This window comes from Bos indicus x Bos taurus, chromosome 18 (genome assembly GCF_003369695.1).
Source record: "Bos indicus x Bos taurus breed Angus x Brahman F1 hybrid chromosome 18, Bos_hybrid_MaternalHap_v2.0, whole genome shotgun sequence".
NCBI lineage: Eukaryota > Metazoa > Chordata > Mammalia > Artiodactyla > Bovidae > Bos > Bos indicus x Bos taurus.
This window is the reverse complement of record NC_040093.1, coordinates 24772350-24793243: the sequence shown is the minus strand read 5'-3', so window position 1 is coordinate 24793243 and position 20894 is coordinate 24772350. Positions and strand designations below refer to the sequence as shown.

At 48.7% G+C, this 20894-nt stretch overlaps 1 protein-coding gene across 10 annotated transcripts in view; it reads left to right on the top strand.

Moving 5' to 3' along the window:
- The window catches only part of ZNF536 (zinc finger protein 536), a 448820-nt gene that overhangs the window by 301824 nt on the left and 126102 nt on the right, over window positions 1–20894 (top strand). Inside the window, exon 9 of one of the 10 annotated variants that reach the window (XM_027516040.1) lies at window positions 3761–4643. The exons of 8 other annotated variants lie outside the window; for them this stretch is intronic. In XM_027516040.1, coding sequence (XP_027371841.1) covers window positions 3761–3768 — 8 coding nt within the window. In that variant the 3' untranslated portion in view covers window positions 3769–4643. Of the gene's footprint in view, window positions 1–2840; window positions 4644–20894 lie in introns of those variants that run through there. One more of the 10 variants, XM_027516041.1, reaches the window with a different exon arrangement.

Below are 20894 nucleotides of genomic sequence, written 5' to 3'. Positions count from 1 at the left end.
TTCATTCTGTAGAAGAGCATACTGTACAAGGACACTCCCATGCCGTGGGAGAACTTGGATGTGCCCTTGGTTTTGTTAGAGTGGATTTGACCTTGGTCTTGTAATGGGACAGGATCCATGCGATTATCTAATAAGAGGGGCCAGGGCAGACCAGGGCAGCATTCATATCCACTGAAAAGACAAGGCAGACAGCTCCTTTGTCCAGCTTGAGAAATCTGATGAACTGTTGGATCAGCCAGTAGCTTGGATATCTGAGAGTGCTCTGGTGGGCCCCAGACCACACAGAGGTGGGTCTGCACAACACCTGTGGGCCTGGCTGCATGGCCCACAGAACTTGCTTCACTCCAGAGTTTGTGGATTTGAAGAGCAACCACTACTTTTATTTTTGAACCCTAGATGGATGACTGGGTACCATGATGTGTTGAGCAGAGTTTGCTCTATGTTCTTTGGTGAGCCCCAAAGTAGGGTTGATGGTGAAGAACTAAAGTCAAATTAAGGGAAAGGGAGTGAGCAGGGTACAACCCCCTTACTCTTGGAGTTACCAACCCTCAGGGAAGCCCAGCTGAGTGAGGAGAATCTAGCAGCTTGTCTGTGGTAGGCCTGAGGTCCTTGTACAGTGGCTCCCAGACCGAGTGACCCACTGAGCCTGGGAGGAAGCAAGTGAGAAGGCAGGGTCTTTAACAGCAATTGATTCAGTATTCCCAATTAGGGGGCAACTGGCTTCCCTGACCCAAATTATGTCTGAGACCAAGAATTCTCTCATGGCAATGGGAGAATAAGGAGCCCCCCTTCCTGGAAAAAAAAAAAAAAAGACAGGTTTCAAAAAGCTCTGTGCCTCATGTATTCTAAAATGTCTGATGGCATGATAGGAGCTCAACTCTTTTTGAAATGTGACTTCTGTACTCCAAAAACCTTGTTGATTTCTCAGCGTAGGCAGTCTGAAAATATTCACCGTTTTACCAGCTATACAGTGTAGAGCAGGGGTAGGCAACTACTTTCCTAGGTTAGCGAGTGAACCCATTAGGCTTGCAGGCTCTGTGGTCTCTGCTGGGCAGCACAAAGCAGCCAGCAAGCAATAAGGAAACAAATGGGCATGCCTGCATTCCAGTAAGCTTCATTTACTGACACAGGCAGTGGGCTAGAATTGGCCCAGGGGTCCTAGTTTGTCCGCCCCTGCTCGAGTATAAAGAAGGTTGCATTGCTGTGGTCATCCCTAGAAAAGATATGTGAAAACCATCCTCTGCAACCCCACCGGCCTGTGAGATGATGCGGGCAGGACTCGGGTCAGCAGCTGCAACATTCCATCTATTGCCGTTTAATGCCAGAGATGCAGGAGACTTTCTGAGAGTGAGAGGGGCCTTGTAGACCTACATAGCCTGGAGTAGTTTTTTCTGGAAGGTCACATCTCTGTCTGTGTGTAAAAGACTTGTAGGAGAACACCCTTCTCCATGACTCATGCCGGGTTCAGGGCTGCCACCATCACAGCCAAAGCAGGCAGACAAGAAAGACACAGGAGCTCTTTGATGGACAGAACCGTAAGGATAAAAAGAGATGATGGAGGTAGAAGAGCTTGGATAAATGGAGCTGATATTTTCTAGAAGAGATGATGTCCACATTAGGCTATCACAAGTAGGTGATGTCACTGCCCAAACATCTTTGGGTTGCAATTGTCCCTTTTAGCACTGAGCAGGTACAAATCTTACATTCCATCAAGGTTATGGAGACACATTTTATTTCCTCATGTCTGCCATGCCAAGTCACTGATGGCTATTTCTTGGTATGTGGGAATGTTAGCTTGGAAGGCAGTTCTGGCAATTTAGTGGTAACATCCCATCACTGTGGTCACACCCTTCCAGTTTCTACCCAGTTCGCCTCCTGATAGAAAGCTGGTGCTTCAGAGTAGGAAGTGTCTTACCACCTCAGGCTTTGGCTAAGAAATGGCAAATGTCTGTGGTTAGTCAGGGGTTTCCAAGCGAGCTGTGGCTGGCGTGTGTGCCACTGTGAACACTGCATATGTATGTATGAAGGCACCCAAGCACAAGCTCCCGGTGCATAGCCTATGATAGGTGGTACGTTTTTTGGTCTCGTGGATAATTCTAAGTTTTAAGGTGTGGCCCTGAAGCCAACAGGTTCTAATGGAGAAAGAAAATTAGTTAAATGGCACAGAAAGAGAACCACCAAATTGAAATCTACCAAGTGTACAGGTGCCCAAGTTCAGCCAACACTTGGGAGTGCAGTGAGCCTAGGAGGCCCAGGGAATCTCTGCCATAGGGTCTTGTCTCTAGAGCTGCCATGCTTTATTTAAAGCCAAATGAGCAATTATCCTCCTCTTCTCTTCTTCCTGAGCTGACTCTTACTATCAGCTTACAGACACTGTGGATAAAGCACAACTTTTGCACTCCCTTTCTTTGCCCAATTTTATCATTTCCAGGTTGGCTGTTGACTTCCATTGTCCAGCCTGCCCCCAGTCATAGTGCATGTCCAGGGCCTGACGTTAGACCTCAGTAGGGAGGACCAGTTGGCTTGTTCTGAAGTCCAGGGGCAGATCCTTTCAGTTAATGCAAATCACCGCTCCATCCTGCCTGCTCTGCCCCTGCGCTGGCTGCAGAGCCTTTCCCTTTGTCTCTGGTGGGACAATGTACAGGTGCTATCCCCTTGGGTCTCCCACAGAAACCAGCGCCCTGGACAGGCTCTCCCCTGGCCCCATCCAGAGCCTCACCGGGTGCGGCCTCTTTGGATGACAGCCCTCTCCAAACTCTTTCGGCATTCTACTCCTCCTCCCTTTCCTTCTGTTTAAATTAAATGGGAATGCCACTGATGTGATGTCGTTTGCACTGCAGGATGACAGAACTGTTGTGTGAATACCATTGTATTTGCCAAATGGTCCACTCGTCATTTCAGAACAAACAAATGGATGGTGTCTGTAAGTCGGCAAACACTGGTGACATTTAGCCTTGTTTATGTTCCTTTCCTTTTGCTGCATATTTTTGGCTCCAAAAGCTACTGTCTGAATCAACAGTGCCTCCGAAGCAGAAGTCTGGTAGCTTTCATTTTGGTTGCCGTATCCATGTTCTCTTCGGATCGCATGATACCTGTTGCCCAGGATCAAGCCTGGGTTGGGAGAAGAGACCAACCAAACTCTTTGGTTCAAAACATACATGCCTGTATACAGTAATTTTTCCTCCCCAATGATGACTTCAAATTGGGAGAGAGGAGGAGAATGCCAAGTGAAGAGAGTGTTGTCAGAATGGACATCCACATCCCTGGGGAAATGCAAGTTCTCCAGGCAGGCCCAGCCACCGCCATGTGCAATAGGAGCAGGGTGACCCTATGTGTATCTTGAGTGCTTTGGGGGACCCTGGGCTTAAGCTTTGGGGTCTGCCTTCTGAGGCTGCTGAATCAAAGTGGTGGTTGGCATGGACAGCCATCTAGCTACAGACATCTTAGCTGCTGAAGGAATCAGGTTCTTTCTTCTTTTTATTCAGATGTTATGTGCCAAGCCCAGGTTTCAAATAAGTAGTAATTATCTCCTATTTCTTAGTTCTGATCAACAGCGCCTCTGCATCTAATTGCCAACCTGCTCTAATCACATAGACTATTCTTGCTTTAGCCAGAGATGGAAGGACCAAATTTTATAAATATTGCTTTATTGTCATCATTCCATTAAACAATTAGGGAGTGTGGCCCTGCCCTTGCTTTCAAATGCCTCTAGCCCACATGGTTTCTGGATTGTTTAATGAATCTGCACATTTTCTTGCAGGTAAGTGACACCCCCTGTTCTAGTCGGTCTAGCTGGATTTGCCCTTGTCTGTTCGTGCTCCTCGGTGGCTCTCTGCAGCTTGTTAATCGTGTAAAGTCAAGAGAAGAATGTATACACATATGTGTGTTGAATAAATAATTACTATTGGCATAGGTATGTGTATACACCACCAACCTACAGTATATATAGCAAAGAATCAGGGAGACTAAAAATACTGCCCCATATGTTCCACTATTAGCGAAGGATGGTGAAGGCTTAGTAACCTGAGCGAGAGAGAAAATTCCCTCAGAGTCATGAATTCTGCAGAACAAACACGGGTGGATTGGAGTCCCTTCACCTGTGGAAACCCTGTTGGGGGGGCTTCCGCTCAGCACAGCTTCTAGAAGCGGGCCCTGTGATGGTCTCGGCATTACTGCTTGTGTCCGATTGTCCTGTATTTTGTAACACTTTAGAAGAATACAGAAAAGTGCAGTAATTCTCTTTCTCCATAGTATTTAAGCAGTAATATTGCTAGTTTAATATTGTGTCAGGTCGTCACGTTAACCAGGAACAGATGACGGTAAAATACCAGTGAACAGCACCTCAACATCTACTCCTTAAAAACGGTGATTGAAGCAAAATGTGTAAACTTGTACTGGGTTATCGTGTGCTTTGGAATAGAGTATTGTTGAAGTAATTAGAAGATATATGAAGGTGTTCCTGGTAATGAAGGCATGTAAGTTATAATAATTGTAGCTTTCTGAATAAGTGTCAAACTATATCTCGAAGTGTGCTGTATGCTGAGTTACAAGTTAGGTCATTTATGAATGGAATGTAAAACAATACTAAAAATGCTTCAATAACTTATCTTGGTATTGCTAATAAAAAAAGCTGTGAAACATTAGTGCAGTTTTGAGTCATTATGTTAATTCACTCCGCAACACCCTCCACCCTTGACATCCCTCTGTCTGTTGGAAGCCTCAACAGGACATTCAGGGAAGCTAGAGGTGCTGTCCCATGGGCTGTTTGCTGGGTCACCTGCCATATTTTCCACCCATCTTTAGGAGGCTCCAAGAGTCACAGCTCCTAAACATACAAATGTCAAGGCACCTCCCCATTGGGTGGGGTGACCGTGGTGGGTTTGGGGAGAGCATCTGTGTGCACAAGTGTCTCTCGGGTGGGTGATCAGACCCCACGACAGCTCACAGGCCCCGTGTCCCTCATCCCCCATGTGGAGGACGACACACGCCTGGCCTTGGTCCAGCAAACTTTACCATTTTCTTTCCGTCCTGTGAAGCATAGTTTTCCATGGAGAGGCCCTTGGAATTGCTGGAGTGTGCAACTTCATCCACTGTGATATTTTGGTCGCGCCCTTGTCTGTTGTAACAGGCTTCTGCCAGCTCCGCCCCCACCCCCATCACAGCAGGAGGCACAAAGCAAGGATTTCACTTTTCTTTTGTGATCGCTTAGGTTTTTTTTTTTTTTCGTCCATGAGCTGGACTTCAGGCACTTGCCACTTCAACAGTGTTACCAAGCTTCTCTAATTGGGCGTGTTTTGTAAACTTCTAAATTCCATGCACATGCTGCTGCGTGGCTAACTGGTCCTGGGGGTGGGGGAGGTATTATCATTGTTTGACAGAATCCCAAGCCCCAAGCATGGTCCCCCCTTCTCCAGATAAATGAAGTGTCCTGTGTACAAGGGAACGGAAGCCCAGAAGCGTCCACTGGAACATACCTGGCCCATCAGTAGGTCAACCTTGTCACCTTGACTGCTGAAAACATTCCCTTCAGTAGGTCTCATGGAAATTGTTCAAGTAACCCCGAAGACCATAGAGTACAGGATTAGGTTGTGTCTTATTGGAGATAAGAAGTGAAAGTGAGAGATTCTGAAAACAGGATACTGTTCCATGAAGCTGAGAACATGCATTGTGGGTTCTGATGGAAAACTTGGTGGACGCCCACATGCCTAGCCAAGGTATAGCGAGTGACCCCAGCCACATTCACCTGGACCAGCTTTGACCAGCAGTGTGTAGGCAGAGCCTGAACTGAAAGAAAGACTCCGGGGGTTTGGGGATCTCATCTTTGTTTCCAATACCACCTGAGTCTGGGGAACTGCCCTGGGACAAGAATTCATCCCTGCCCTTTCCTGGGTCCCTGATGGCTCCATGAGCCCTGCATCACCTCCTCACACACACCAAGCCTCTGTGAGCCTGTTCTCTCCACCGGGGCCTGAAGCCACGTTGGGTTTTAGAAGCTACCTTTGCAGCTCCCAAGGAGGGGCTCACCACTATCCACTCTGTGAAGGGGCACCCTCTTTACCCCTTGGCCAGGGTGCAGTGGGGACCAGAGGGCTCTGTTGAAGGGCCCGGGGTTGAACACATAGTCCCTGGCACTGTTCTTCATTTACGGTCATGTTGTACACTGTGGGAACCCTTGCCGAGACCACCATTCCAGCAGGGAAGGGGCTGGGAGTCCAGTGCAGCGTGAACGGCCAGGTCTTGGCAACAGAGGCAGAACCGCTGCAGGAAACAGATCATCCTGGCTCCTTGTGCTGACGGCAGGAAAGTTCCCTGGAGCCCCCCATCCAGGCGTCTATTTCCCTCTTCCCTCCACGAGGGCTCGATTTCCCTAACGGGGTCTCCATATTTCCACTTCGAAAGCAGGGGTATTTCCTGGGTTGCTCCCCCAGGGGAGCTTCTCAAGCTTAGAGGAGACATTTGTGGATTCTCTCCTCCAATTCTTTATGACCCGCCCCCAGCCTCCTACCCTCTCTCATTTCACAACCCTCCCTCCTCTGCCCCCTTCTTCCCCACCTCCCTCTCATCCCCCTGCCTCTGGGAAAGAACTCCTTTCTCACCAGCTGAATGTTCTTGGGAACATCCTGTCTGTGGCTGTGAGGGAGCTGGGTGCATCCAGGCCTCCTGGATGAGCTGACTTCATTTCACAGCTCAGCGTGGGGGCCGGCGGTCCTGTTTCTGGAAGCCTGCCTCCCCCTCCCCATCCCCACATGGCATTACAAAAAGCGCAACCTGTTTGGACTCAGATTTGGGGCAACCCCAAGCATCCCCTATGACTCTACCCTTGGCCTTAAAGCCTAGACCCTTCTAAGCAAGGACGGCCCACTGGTCTGAGGTGGAAAGAGGGGAAAGGAGTTTCAAGGAGGTAACTGTGCCATGAGGTGGGATAGACTGAGGGGGAGAAGGCTTGTGCAGCTCATGGTGAAAACTAGTCTTCAAGTCCACTTCTTCAATTACTCATGTTTTGAAGAAACTCAGATGTTTTGGTGGAGGGGAAAAGAGTCCAAATTTTGGGAGACGATTTCTTCTTACCTATAGTCACTTTTTCTCAAAGAAACATCATGATGAGTGAATTACAGCCCTAAGTATGCAGCTCAACATGTACAGTGTTATCTGTGCAGGAGCGGATTTTGTCTCTAGAGCAAACTGCATTCTCAAGGTTAAAGTTGGGGAACTCTGCACAGCAGTTTCATGAGCAAAAGTCTCCATCTGTGCACCCAGAAATTGGCTGGCTGTATGAAGGGTTTGTCGTTCATGCTCTTTGTAGAGTTGTTCAGACATACCCATCTAATGGTAACCCACTGCTCACAAGGTTAAGTTTTCTTTTTGAACTTCTGTTGTTGTCGAATTAATATAATATACTCTCAATTATCCACAGAAAAGGAGAAAGGCAACCAAGCGGGGAAAGCAAATTTGCAATTAATTTACCAAATTATTGCTCTTTTTATATGATGGACAAGTTGCTTTTCTCTTTGGAACTCAAGTGTTTCGTATGTCCTGGGGGGAGGGCTGGGGCAGTCGCAAGAACAAGCCACCCAACTTGTCCCTGCACCTAGGGACCAGGTGGAGGCAGGTGTCTTACTGGGGTGCAGAGGCCTCAAGGTTTAACTGGGGGTTCACAGAATGTTGGCCTCTTTCTTGTCAATGCGAGTCCATTAATCTTCTCAATCTTTCTAGAGCCCATGGCTGACCTACTCAGGGTCTCACCAGAGCAGAGCCTGACATGAGCGCGGTGCAGTTTGTTGAGGTGGGGGGGGCAGTCCTGGGAGGCATGTTTGAGGGTGCTGACAGAGCTGCCACTTATCAGGGACTAGGCATTGTCCCCTGGGATCCTCTAGGACACGATGTGACATTCACCTCAGAATGACCCCTGAGGGCTGAAGAAGCTGGGGCATTTATCCACCAGCTCTGCAACTCTCAGTAGTTGAGAGTCACTACAGCTCACCCTGGAGAAGGCAATGGCACCCCACTCCAGTACTCTTGCCTGGAAAAGCCCATGGATGGAGGAGCCTGGTGGGCTGGAGTCCATGGGATCACTATGAGTCAGACACAACTGAGCAACTTCACTTTCACTTTTCACTTTCATGCATTGGAGAAGGAAATGGCAACCCACTCCAGTGTTCTTGCCTGGAGAATCCCAGGGACGGGGGAGCCTGGTGGGCTGCTGTCTATGGCGTCGCATAAAGTCGGACATGACTGAAGCGACTTAGCAGCAGCAGCTGCTCACCCAACAGTGAAACAGTCACAATCAAAGAGAAACAAGAGGCCACTGGCATCCTGGGGAGCCAGAGGGGAAGGGGTCGGGCACAGACAGCATCCAGCACAAGCCAGAACCCCTTGGTCTAAGGATTTTTACATCTGTGGTGCACTGCAGAGGGTCACGTCTTCCAGAGCCCAGGGTGAGGGCAGATTCATACTCTAAGGTGGGACGCTAACTGCAGATTTTAAATATTGGGACACGCACTCAGCTTAGGGCCAGGCTTTCTGGAGGCTGGATGGAGGGCTGGCCCGGGGGTCAGAGGACCTACAGTGTCTACAGCAGTTGTGCTCCAAGGAGCTTGGACAAGTCCCCTCAGTATCCTCTTGGGTCTCAAATTCTATGGCATTCAGGATCCCTGTTTCCTTGACTTTTCTGGTGACTCTCTAAGACTCCATCTTTTCTAGAGTCCTCATGAGCACTCAGTCTTGCAGGGTCCCAGGTGTGGGCACCAAGTTGGTCTTCCCACAAGTACATGAACATGTGGGGTTTCAGTCTGAGAATGGGGCATATGAATACTTGCTTCTTCATCAAGACATTTTTATTAACTCGTAAGAAGAGCATTGAGGCATTTCCCTTCTAATTCTAGAAGTTGGTCAATTTTTCTTTTTAAAAGAGGGAGTCAATAAAAGTGGATCTTTGGGTTCATAATAGTGCAAGAAAAATCTGATTATTTAACTTTTTTTCATTTTACCACCTATTGTATTCACAGTGGAGCTTGAGTATTTTCATGATGATAAGGTTTCCTCAAGTGCTTTACTGATATCAACTTGATAATCCAAGGTGCCCTTCTTGGGTGTGACAGTATGTAGTCCCTCTTGGGAGCCCCCACTCCCACCCAACACTCCAACCCAGTAAGGGAAAGGTGGGAGGTAGGAAGAGAAGAGGGGTCATGCTGTGCTCCATCTTGCATGCACGGGGCCTGAGGAACAATTCACATCCCTTTCCATACCTGCAACCCTTCCACTTTTCCATCCTCAGCATTCCTGTGGCCACTCAAAGTCACTGTTGGCTAGCAAGCCCCTGAGTTTGGGACAGTGTGCACTATCTCCAACTTTGAACTCCTCCATTCCTTGGCTTTTGTTTAATTAAAAAAATTATCTTGGAGTATAGTTGATTTACAATGGTCTGTTAGTTTCAGGTATACAGAAAAGTGATTCAGTTATACATATCCATTTATCTATTCCTTTTCAGGTTCTTCCCCCATATAGGTTATACAGTGTACTGAGTAGAGTTCCCTGTGCTGTACAGTAGAGTTAGGGTTGATTGCTCTCGTTTTGTCATCCACCAAAGGATACACTTGTGTGCCCTTGTACATCCTCAAGACAATAAAATGAATTTGAATGAGTAAGTTGGAGGTTGGCAGATCATCCACATTCCAGTTATTTTAGGATTTCTGCTGCCATGCAGGCCCCAGGCAGGGTTGCCATGAAGACTCATACTCCCTAAGACCTTGACAAGTGGGGAGAGAATTTGGGTAAGGTATTGCAGAGCATGGAGCCCCTCATGCTTGCCAATCTGTACTTACCACCTGAAGGCCTCTGTCTAGACAGCCTCACTGGGATTCCATCTCATCCACGGAGAAAGGTGTGCTGGGGTTCAGTGATCCCATTCCTGGGATGTGCAGACATCACCCCTATTGGCTCCAACTGAACTTTTTTCTTGTTTTCTTCTCATGCTGCAAAGGGTTTAAAATTAGGAGATTAAAAAAAAAAATGTCCAGTGGTCAGCTAGCACGAACAGGGTTCTTATACAGTGGCTTTTGCTTTTATATGGAAACTTTGGGCTTGAAGTGTCATCTCAAAATCAGATTCAGGCAATTCAATTTAAATCACCAGGGGGATTTTCTTGAGAACTTTGGGATAAATGCCCTCACAAAGTGAGTAATCCTGTCTCCTTTGCACAGGTGCGTGCCTGGACTTCTTTATTGTTGGGCAGCTCTGGGAAGCCCCAGCTCTTTTTCATGACACAGGAGATGTATGGGTGCAGAGGCAGGAGAGGGTCTTTGGATTTGGGGTGGGGCATGAGGGGTTTCCTAGTGGTGGGAAGAGGGGTTCCTGCAGGCACAGTGCTTCTGGTTGGCCTTGTTCAGACATGATGGTCTGAGATAGCCGGGGAGCAGGTGGGGCATGTAGGCCTCCAAATCTCCTGACTCTACACCAATCCAGAATCTGGAGGGGTGGGCCTGGGATGGGAGGACAGCCAGCCACCATGAGACCAAGAGCAGGAAGGACCAGACAAGGAGAGAGAGGTGAAGAGCAGTGAGTCAGAGGTGTGGATGAAGAAAGGAGAGAGGTGGAGGTTGGAGTGGAGAGTAGGGGGAAGGCGTGAAGAGGGGAAACTGGAGACCTGGGGAGATAAAAGGGTAGGAAGGAGATGGTGAGAGAACAGAAAACCAGTATGAACAGACTAAAAGAAATATGATGGAGATGGCATCTGGAGAGGGGAGGAAAGTGGGAAATAGAGTGAGGAAGAGGAGAAGAGCCAGCAGAACGGAGAGCATGGCGGCAGGGAGGAACCTTCCCGAAGCCACCTGGGGTTTGGAGGTGGTCAGAGGGCCTGCTGCCGTGGGCAGGGCGAGGGTGACGGGCAGGGGCCAGGGGAGGCTCTAAGTGTAGCACCTGGCGGCCCAGGCCAGCTTCCCAGTGGCGCCCTCCCCCTGCTTCCCACCACCAGCTTCAGGAGGAAACGCTGCAGCTTAATCAGAATTATTTACAAGATAATGGTCCATTGTTTGCACTAAGACAGATGTTGACTGTGGGAACTTTGTGTTTTATGCTCCTTTCCCTGCTCTGCCTTCACTGGGTACAGATGGGATCGAAGTCATGTGAGTTATTATTCCCCGAATTGGAAATTTGGAGGCGCCTTCACCCCAGCCTCTACTTGGCTGGCCTGCCGAGCTGGGCTGGCTCCAGGCAGGCAGGCAGCGAGCAGGGACAGTAGCTGCTGGTGGCAGGGTCAGCCAGGGCCTGTGGTCCCCCTCCCAGCCCCTCGAGGCAGCCTGTGATTAAGAAAGTCTTGTTTCATTGAGGGGCGGGTCAGAGCAGTAGCCTTTTCTGGTGGACAGGAAGGGCACTCACTGATTAAGATGCACTTGTTGTTTGTTGAGTCAGGAGGTCACAATTGACATCTCAAGTGAAGGTGGCCATCTGGCCTTCTTCTTGCCAAAAGGAAAGAGCAGTCCCTCTGGGGTGGGGGCTTTGTATTCCCCCTTTATTTAAACTTATGAGAAGGCTTCCTCTCGTCTTCTGGGGTCACTGGGAGGGCCAGATCTGGACTTGTGATTCTTTCATTCCTCCTCTAAGGGTGGGGTTGGCTGGATGAATGCCTGTCCCACCTACTCACCTGGAGAGAGCCTGTCCTGAAGGAGGAAAGATAGGGTGGCATGGGAGGATGTGCCTGTCATGTCTCACTCCCAGCCTCACCTGCAGACAAGTGGGCCCCTCCAGTGTCACAGGTCCAATGCCAGCTGGTCCTTCTTCAGCCTTTCTGGTTGCCAGTCACTTCTGCATAACCAGACTCACCTGTTTAGCAGAACCCATCTTATGCATGAGGCCACCGAGGCCACAATATGTCAGGTGACTTGCCCAGGGTTCTTTTTCTACTCGTTGGAAAAGCCTTCCAACTTCTCAAGCCATGAGCATCCCATTAGAGAGCCTCCCTGAGCCTCAGCTTAGTCCATGCACACAGGTACCAGGCGCCTGCCTGGCAGCTTAGGGACCGCAGTGTATGCAAATACCTGTCCGGAGCTGTGCTGTAAGCCTGGCGAAGAGTATGTGCTAGATAATAGAGGGTTTCAGCTACATTATTCCATATACAGTTGACTCGTGACCACTGGGCTCCACTGGTGGCTCAGATGGTAAAGAATCTGCCTATAATGCAGGAGACCCAGGTTCAATCCCTGGGTCAGGAAAATCCCTTGGAGAAGGGAATGACCACCCACTCCAGTATTCTTGTCTGGAGAGTTCCATGGACAGAGAAGCCTGGTGGGCTACAGTTCATGGGGTCACAAAGAGTCACACAGGACTGAGCGACTAACACTAAGGTGACCGATTAGGGTACTTGGGGTGCTGATGCCCTACACAGTCAAAAGGGGTATAACTTTTCACTCCCCCAAACTTAACTACTAATAGCAGCTCAGATCCACATTGTTCAAAGGTCACCTGTATTGCATTTCCAGTATCAAGCTATGACAAAGAAAAAAAAATCAAAGTAATACAATATCATAGAGTCATATTTGAATGCTAAAACCCCCAGTAGTGGAAACGAGAAAGCCACTTTCACGACAGCTGAGTGGAATCAGACCTGCCATTTGGATAGCCCGAGAAAGTCTGATGGCCATTGCTCCTAACACTGCCCCCGCCCCCTGGATTCCTTGAGAGGTTGCCAGAAAGCAGTTATAACTGGAGGTTTTGTCCCATTCTAACCCAGCATCTTGCCTCTGGTGTTCAGGGACGTGACTTTATCCTCTTGATCTCCCCATGCCTAAGCGTCACCTACAAGATCAGGTCCTCTGAGCTACCCCTCCATCTACCAAGTTTGGTTTTAAATCATAAATGCTTAGCTATGTGCCAGGGCCAACTCCAATTTTAAATACCATATATATATATGAAAGTGAAAGTTGCAAATGTTATTCTTTCATCTAATCCTTATATTATAAAAATCCCCTGAGGCAGATGTAATTTTCATTCTTCCCATTTTACATATGGGCAAATGGAGGCACAGAGAAGACACTTACCTTACCCGAGGTGACTCAGCAAGCACACGAGGGTCTGATTCATTCAGCAGTGGAGCTACCCCGAGATGACATTTTGTTGCCTTGCCCTGTGGGGCTTTCCCATGCCTTTAATCCTTATTTGTGCATGTGTGCTCAGTCGCTTCAGTCGTGTCTGACTCTTTGCGATGCTATGGACTGTAGCTCTCCAGGCTCTCTGTCCATGGGATTCTCCAGGCAAGAATACCAGAGTGAGTTGCTGTACCCTCCTCCAGGGGATCTTCCCAACCCAGGGATCGAACCTGGGTCTCTTACATCTCCTGCATTGGCAGGCAGGTTCTTTACCCCTAGCACCACCTGGGAAGCCCTTAAACCTAAACGAGCAGACCAAAAAACAAATAAATAAAAATAGCATTTTCTTGCCATCCTGTAGATCTGGGTCCTGGGACAAAATGTGGCAATTCCAAGTGGAGATTGCACCCATAGGTAGAACCTGGGAAAAAGCAGGATGGGGCGCTGGGTGCGGTCAGATGTGCTGCATGTGACCCACCCGGCTGAGGACTTGCCTGGGACCCTGAGCAGGTCTCTTCCTGTCCCCTCAGCATCCTCAGCTCGTCATGAATGAGAAAGTCCCACTAGATCATCCCCATCCCAAGATTTCTTCCATCTCGCGGTCTGCAAATTAATTATTTTTAAGGCTGTATTTATTATACTTCAACCTCCAGGAAAAGACTGTCTACCCAGCCCTCCCCGAAGCAAGAGGGCCTCAAGGAAACCTGACCCCTCACCTTGCAATTGTTCTCTGGGGTCCAGGTGGGGGATAGTGGAGAGTGGGTGGCCCAGGGCACCAGTAGACCCTCCAGACGGGGGCTGCCATGGGCCCAGCCCCCAGCTGTGAGGGCAGCAGAGGTCAGACTAGGATAATATTTATCAACCCTCTGCCCACTGTGTCAGGCTCTGACCAGACTCCAGCATCACTGGAGATCACAGATCCTGTCTTTTAAAGGTCCCGCAGAGCCGCTTCACGTGTGACCAATTACCTCTGTCAAGCAGGGGAAGGAGGTCCTGCCTGGTGGGTGGGATCTGAACTTGAGCTTCCAGAGGTCGACGACAGGGATCTTAGGCCTTTGAGCCCGTCACTCCCCTATAGCCAGACCTTTTCTGTTAAAACTGTTTAAATTACAAACCAGTAATAAAAGGATCATATGTGTTTCCCACCGAACAGGTTCTTTAGGGCTATTATGATAATTAAAAACATATGGTGCCTGTGCCAGTCAGAGGGAAACCGCAGATGTACAAATTAGGTATTATATAAGGGTTTTCTGCTTTTGCCCTTTTAAAAACGTCAGCCAGAGAAGTTTAGAGAGATAAAATGGCAATTGTGCAGATAGTAGGTAGCATTTTGGTTTTAGAATCATTAAATATATAAACCCTTTTCTTTAGACTTAATAGGAATAAACGGCTCCTCATCTAGGAAGGAGACTAGATAAGTACCGAGGCCCGGAGTTTACAGGGAAGAGGCTGCTTTCCACCGCACAGGGTCTTGGATACCATAGAATTCTTTGCATTTTTTATGATGTTGATCTGTCCAGACAAAGAGGATTATATTTATTAACTATTGAGCTATATTATATTTGGATTGACGGAAGCAAAGATAAAGATTTCCTTATATTCAAACTTTTTACTTTTTAAAAGGCAAAGATGCAAGTATTGATCAGTCTAGAAACAGTCATTTGTTTTCATTTAAAATACACAATTGATTTTGAGAAGGTGATAAATACTGCTAATTTTAAAAAAAAAAAAAAAATGGGAGGGTTTCTGTGGTCCCTGTCCATGACTTTTCCAATGCAGACATACAGTACGAGTCAAGTTCTACTGAGCTGTTCGTATTGAGAGGATCCTGGGCTGGCTGGGGACCCAGGCAACATCCAGCCACGCTCTGGGGCAGTGAAGAGGATGCACTGGGTCCGGGTCCTGAGGTACTGGGGTCTGGGCTAGATGACGAAGAGTTTAGCACTTTGTCACTGTATGTCTCTGCTACAGAGACCCAGCTGGACTGCTTTAAAGAAGGAGCTGATGGGTGAACAGGTGGGAGGAGCTTGATCCCCACTAGCTCTGTTCCTCAGAGCCTCCATTCTTCCACCTCCTGAAAATAAGTCCTTCCTGAGACAACCCAGCCAGGGCCAGGATGGCCTCATCTCTGACCTGCAACCCTTCTTCCACGTTATGTGGTAGTGTCTACTTGAGAAAGTTGAAAAAAAAAAAAAAAAGAAAGTTGAGTAAAAAGCCAAATTTCTGATCAATACAAACAATGTACAGAGAGGAGGTTCTACTTACTGCCCAGCTGCCTGAACATTCAGGTGACCAGAATTTTTTGAATCCTGGTGTATAATTATTGAAATTCATAATAATGAGTAGAGACCAGTTCTGCTCGACACATTTTTGTGTTGAGGCGTTTATTATATGACACATTTCCTTAGAATGCAAGGAGATCAAACCGGTCAATCCTAAAGGAAATCAACCCTGAATATTCATTGCAGGGAATGGTGTTGAAGCTCCAGTACTTTGGCCACCTGATGAGAAGAGCTGACTCATTGGAAAAGACCCTGATGCTGGGAATGATTGAGGGTAGGAGGAGAAGGGGGCAACAGAGGATAAGATGGTTAGATAGCATGAGTGGACACTCAAAGGACATGAAGTTGAGCAAATTCTGGGAGATAGTGAAGGATGGAGGAGCCTGGTGTGCTGCAGTTCATGGGGTCGCAAATAGTCGGACATGACTTAATGACTGAACAACACTCATTTCTGAAGATCCTGATGAGGGTGCAAGGCCCTGTAACTGGAAAGTGCCCTTTTGTAGTCACCCTGGCTGAAGGCAAGTCTGGGCTCCTGAGGAAAAATGTCTTTCGAAATTCCTTCTTAGCTGCTGAGTCCTTTGTCTCACTGCTCTCCTTCGCCCACACCCTCTACGCCACACGGAAGGCACACTGTCCTGTGCGCTTTCGGGGAGCAGTGGTCTGAACCTGCCTCTGGGTCAGGTGCGCTCAGAGAGCTTGAGAGAGAATAAATCAGAAGAGAGTCCTTGAACCTCCGATCTACTATACAAAAACAGTCTGGGGTGCTAGGTTGGGCAGTGCTTTCCAACTAAGAGTGTTCTCCTGACCAGGGACACTTGACAATGTCTGGAGATATTGAGGGTGCTACTGGTACCTAGTGGGTAAAGGCCAGGGCAGTTAGCAGTGTCCGGCAATGCAAGGAGTTACCAGGCCCAGCACGTCAGGAGTGCAGGGCTGAGGAATCCTGGTGGACAGATGGGAGTACCCGGCCCTCAAGTGGCATTACAAGCTGGGCAAATGGCAACAAGTTGAATGACAAGATTTACCACCCAACTCAATTGTGGCATTCGGCTCTCGCTCCGCAGACACCCTCCCTTCAGCTCATGTTACCTTTGGATCCTATGGCTTTGTGAAAACTTTGCAAGAAACCCCGTGGCGGGGTGGGAGTTGGGGTTGGGGAGGCAGAAATTTCCAGCACATTCCTCCCAACTCACAGTGGTGTGTGGGGAGGGGGCCTCCGAGCAGACTGCCAGCGTTGGTCGTTTCTTCTCTGCACCCCCCACCCCCACGCCACGAGGGAGAGCAAGCCCGCAGCTTTACGGCACATGTAGGTATTACCACTTTAACTTTCACTGAGGTAAAATAACACCTTGTCACTCAGTTCAAGTACCAATCACCAAATGAATTAATTGTAATAACGGTTGTCAACGGAACAAAGGACTTGTTGCTTTCCTAAGCAGATTTCAGCGCCACTGAGAACTCTGTGCAAACGTTCCCATTGGGCAGGCTGGCGGAAACTAGTCAGAACATAATTGTATCTGTCTATCTCTTTACTTTGTTTTTAAGGGCTGAGGAATGGAGTTAAAAACCTGTATTTTAAACATATCAATAAATATACCCCTTTTTGTGTTCGTGACGTCTCCTCAAAAACATGGAGTCTTTAATAAATTGGCCATGAAAATAGCATTTGCTGCCGATGGTCCCAAATCAGGGCCAGCTGTAGAGGCTGCCTGTAGACTCTAAGTCATGAAGGGAATTATGCCCAATTACCCTCCCATAAAACACCCTCTCATTTCTGGGAGTTATCAAAACACATCCCGTGGACAAGCGGTCAGCTGTCCCCTGCTCCTCAAAAGGAGACAAGTGGGCCTCACGCTGGGCCCGCGGCGCTCCTAACTGCCTCCGCCCGACACCAGCGGCTTGTTTGCACTCAGCCTCTTTTTTACAGTCACCCTTCCCATTTTTTTTGGCTCTGGCTTTTTCACATCTTAGCACATTTCCCACTTTAAGAAGCCCCATAGGGAATCTTCTAAGAAAAGACTTGCTCCTGGAGAGGGGAGGGTGGGAGTGGCCTGGGAGGCTGGTCGCTCAGGAGTCTGTGCCCAGCAGCCTGTGTCCCCAGCAGACTTGGGCCCACTTTCATGGTGGGGGTGTTCTCTGGAGCTTGGCAGTCAGCGACAGACTGAGGGTGGCATCCTCGATGGGTCTGCTTCTGGCTTTGCTGAGGTCCAAAGTTGGGACTTCCCAAAGAAGACTCGCAAGGAAGCTGCATCCGACTCCCAGGCTAAGCCTTCTTCAGTGCGGAGTACAAATAGATGTACCCACTCTATTCAACAGGGACACACACTCTCCAGTTGCCACCACCTTATCGGTGCTGACCCCACACTTCTTTCTTCCACGCCTCCTCCTCCTGCTGCTTCTCCAGCCTCCTGGACCCATGTGACCCCAGCATCCAGCTCCATCCCCAGAGTCCAGATGCCTGAGCCTCCCGCACAGCATCTCTGATGCTGCTTAGGTAGACTGCTTTGTTTTTAGAGCTCACTGAGGCCAAAATTCGTTCCTCCGCAATGAAATGGAAGATTCCTAGATTATCCAGAGCTAGAAGTCATCTTAGAGGTAATTCTCCAGATGCATATTAGAGACAGGGCTTGCCCTTGGTTGTTGAACCAGAGACAACAGTTGCTGCTGTTTCCAGGTGTCCAGGCAGGTCCCTGTCACTGGCCCTCATTCTGCCATCTGGGGCGGCAGCTTCACCCTCTTGGGGATTGGTATCTAAGCAGGGGAGGTGTTCCTGTGACTTATCCCTGCAGTGCTGGGGCAATTTTTACTACTCCCCTCCCCTACAGTGGGCCAGGCCACTTCAGAAGCAATGGTAAGAGGCAGGCTTCTTAGTTTATTGTAGCCCTGGCTCAAATATGCTATATGTTGGAAATGGTATAGTCATCTCTGACTAGAACAAGCTGCCACTTGCAAAAATGCTGAGAAGAGCCCTGATCTGGAAAAAAATAGAAATCTCTCCTGCTTCTGAGACTGCTCTTCTCTGCAGGAACCTGGGAATGCAGCCTGCATTAGGAAGGTGGGCTCCTGGCACAACCCTGGAGAGGGGACTCCTGGACTATTGGTCACATGAGGGTGCCAGGCTCCTGTGCTAAGAGGAGGCTGTAAAGTTGGACAAAGAATCACAACAGAGAAACAGACATAGGGAGTGGGGCAGAACTCAGGCCGTGAGGAGGAAACAGTGAGAGTTCCTGGGGTCTCCACCTAGATTCAGCTGGCTTGGTGCCAGAGAAGGAAGAAGCGGTTTTTTCTCACAATCTTTTAGAAAAAAAGAATCTGCAACAGGAAGTGAATTTGGTCATTGGTTCATTTATTTAGCACATATCAAATTGTTCCAGAGAGCTGGGAGATGGTTACCAACAAAGCAGTCGAGGTTCCAGCCCTCATGGGACTTGCCTTCTATGGGGGACACTGACAATAAAAAAAGACATATGAAAGTTCAGTTTATGATAAATGATGTGAAGATGATGAAGTGGCAAAGGCCTAGAGAGTAATATGGGAAGGTTGGGATCACATATCCTTAAGTAGGGAGGCCTCTCTGAGGAGGTAACACTGGAGGAAGCCATGCAGAGATTAGGGGGGTGCATGTTCCAAGAGAGCGGAGAGTGAAGATAAAGACCCTGGGGCAGAAAAGGAGCAGACATCTGGGGCTCTTAGCTCTCAGATCCGTGCACACTGTGTGTGTGACCAGCATTTCTGCAGGCTTTCTTGGACATTGAAATTTCATTGAGCTTCTCTATGGCCGTGTGTGGTCAACAGAGTTGGGCCTGGGGTTCTCTTCCCCATTTTTGCAGGAGGGTGAACTGAAGGTCCAAGAGAAAACAATGACTTGCCCTGTCATTTGTAGGCAGGGTAGGTGCCTACGCCTCCAGACTCCCAACCCTGGGCTTCTTCTGCTGTCCTGAAAACCTCTGACTGCTCCCAGGACTCAGATGCTTCCTGTAAGCCTGGCCTGCCATATTGGAGGACTTCTGGGTCCTGGGAATGCACCATGACTGACTCTTTGCACACTAACCCAGTCTTGCAAATGACGCTTGAAACTAAGAGAGTTTGTCACATGATTTTGGGAACATGACACCATGAGAAATAAAGACAACCATCCCTCCAAGTCCTCCAAGATGAGGGTCACTCATCTCCACAGACCAAGACTACCCCTGCCAGAACCCATTCTTTTGGTGAAAGTCTATAGTTTTCCTCTTAGGGATGCTGTGGATAGAGAGCTGGAGCTAGTCAGGACTCTTAATGGCCACACCCAACAAGTCACCTGGAAAACATGAACCAAGCCTTGGAAATCTGAGTCAAGTTTCTTTGGAGAAAGACAGCTGACTTTCCATTAGGGATTATTTCTCACTCCAGCCTTTGGCTGTGAAGCGTCGCCCCGCCCCGTGCTGACCTTGGCTGTGAAGTGTCGCCCCGTGCTGACCTTGGCTGGCACCAGGCTCAGCTCTCCTTGATGCCTTCCAACAGTGGCTCTGATGGTAGATGCTGCTCCCCTGAGGTGTGTAGATGCCAGGCCTTTCTGCATTCTAGTCATTCCAGAGCTCTTCTTACAGGGGTGCTTATGTGGATGCAGGTGACTCAGATTGAAGCCTCTCTGGTGCCGTGTTGGGAAGAATGACAGGCCAGACCCTAGTGTGTTAACAGAACTGAATGTAGGCACTTTACAAGAATTGAGTGTATGTAAGTGTGTGTGTCTGTGTGTACACATATGTGTGGGTAATACATTTTTAATCAATGAACTTCCCCCCTCCTGGTCTCTGCTGAATCCTGTTGGAGTTATTCACGAGTAGGAAACAGTCATATCATGGTTTGAATTTAGTCAAATGCAGCCCTTAATGGAAGAGTGAGAGCCGGGAGGCCAAGGGCTGAGGTTCATGACCTGGGCTTGATATTGTATGGACACATCTACATCGGCACAGGTTGACATTGCCTTCTTCCACTTGGGCAGTCCCTACCCCTCATCCCCTGAAGTCTGAGCAGGGGGTTCCTGAGTTTGCAGGATACAAAGTCAGGAGATACTATATTGCTGCTGCTGCTACTGCTAAGTCTCTTCAGTCGTGTCTGACTCTGTGTGACCCCATAGACAGCAGCCCACCAGGCTCCCCTGTCCCTGGGATTCTCCAGGCAAGAACACTGGAGTGGGTTGCCATTTCCTTCTCCAATGAATGAAAGTGAAAAGTAAAAGTGAAGTCGCTCAGTCGTGTCTGACTCTTAGCGGCCCCATGGACTGCAGCCTACCAGGCTCCTCCGTCCATGGGAGTTTCCAGGCAAGAGTACTGGAGTGGGGTGCCATTGCCTTCTCCGAGATACTATGTGGCAGTCACTAATTCTCTCATTTGTTCATTCCTTATTTCATTCACCAGTATTTATGGACCATCTCTTATATGCCAGTTATTCCTCCAAGCATCTGGGCACAAGAATGAACAAAGTGGCCATAGTCCCCACAAACCTGTTTCTCCGCTGCTCTGGCCCACCGAGCCCTTACCTCCTCTAA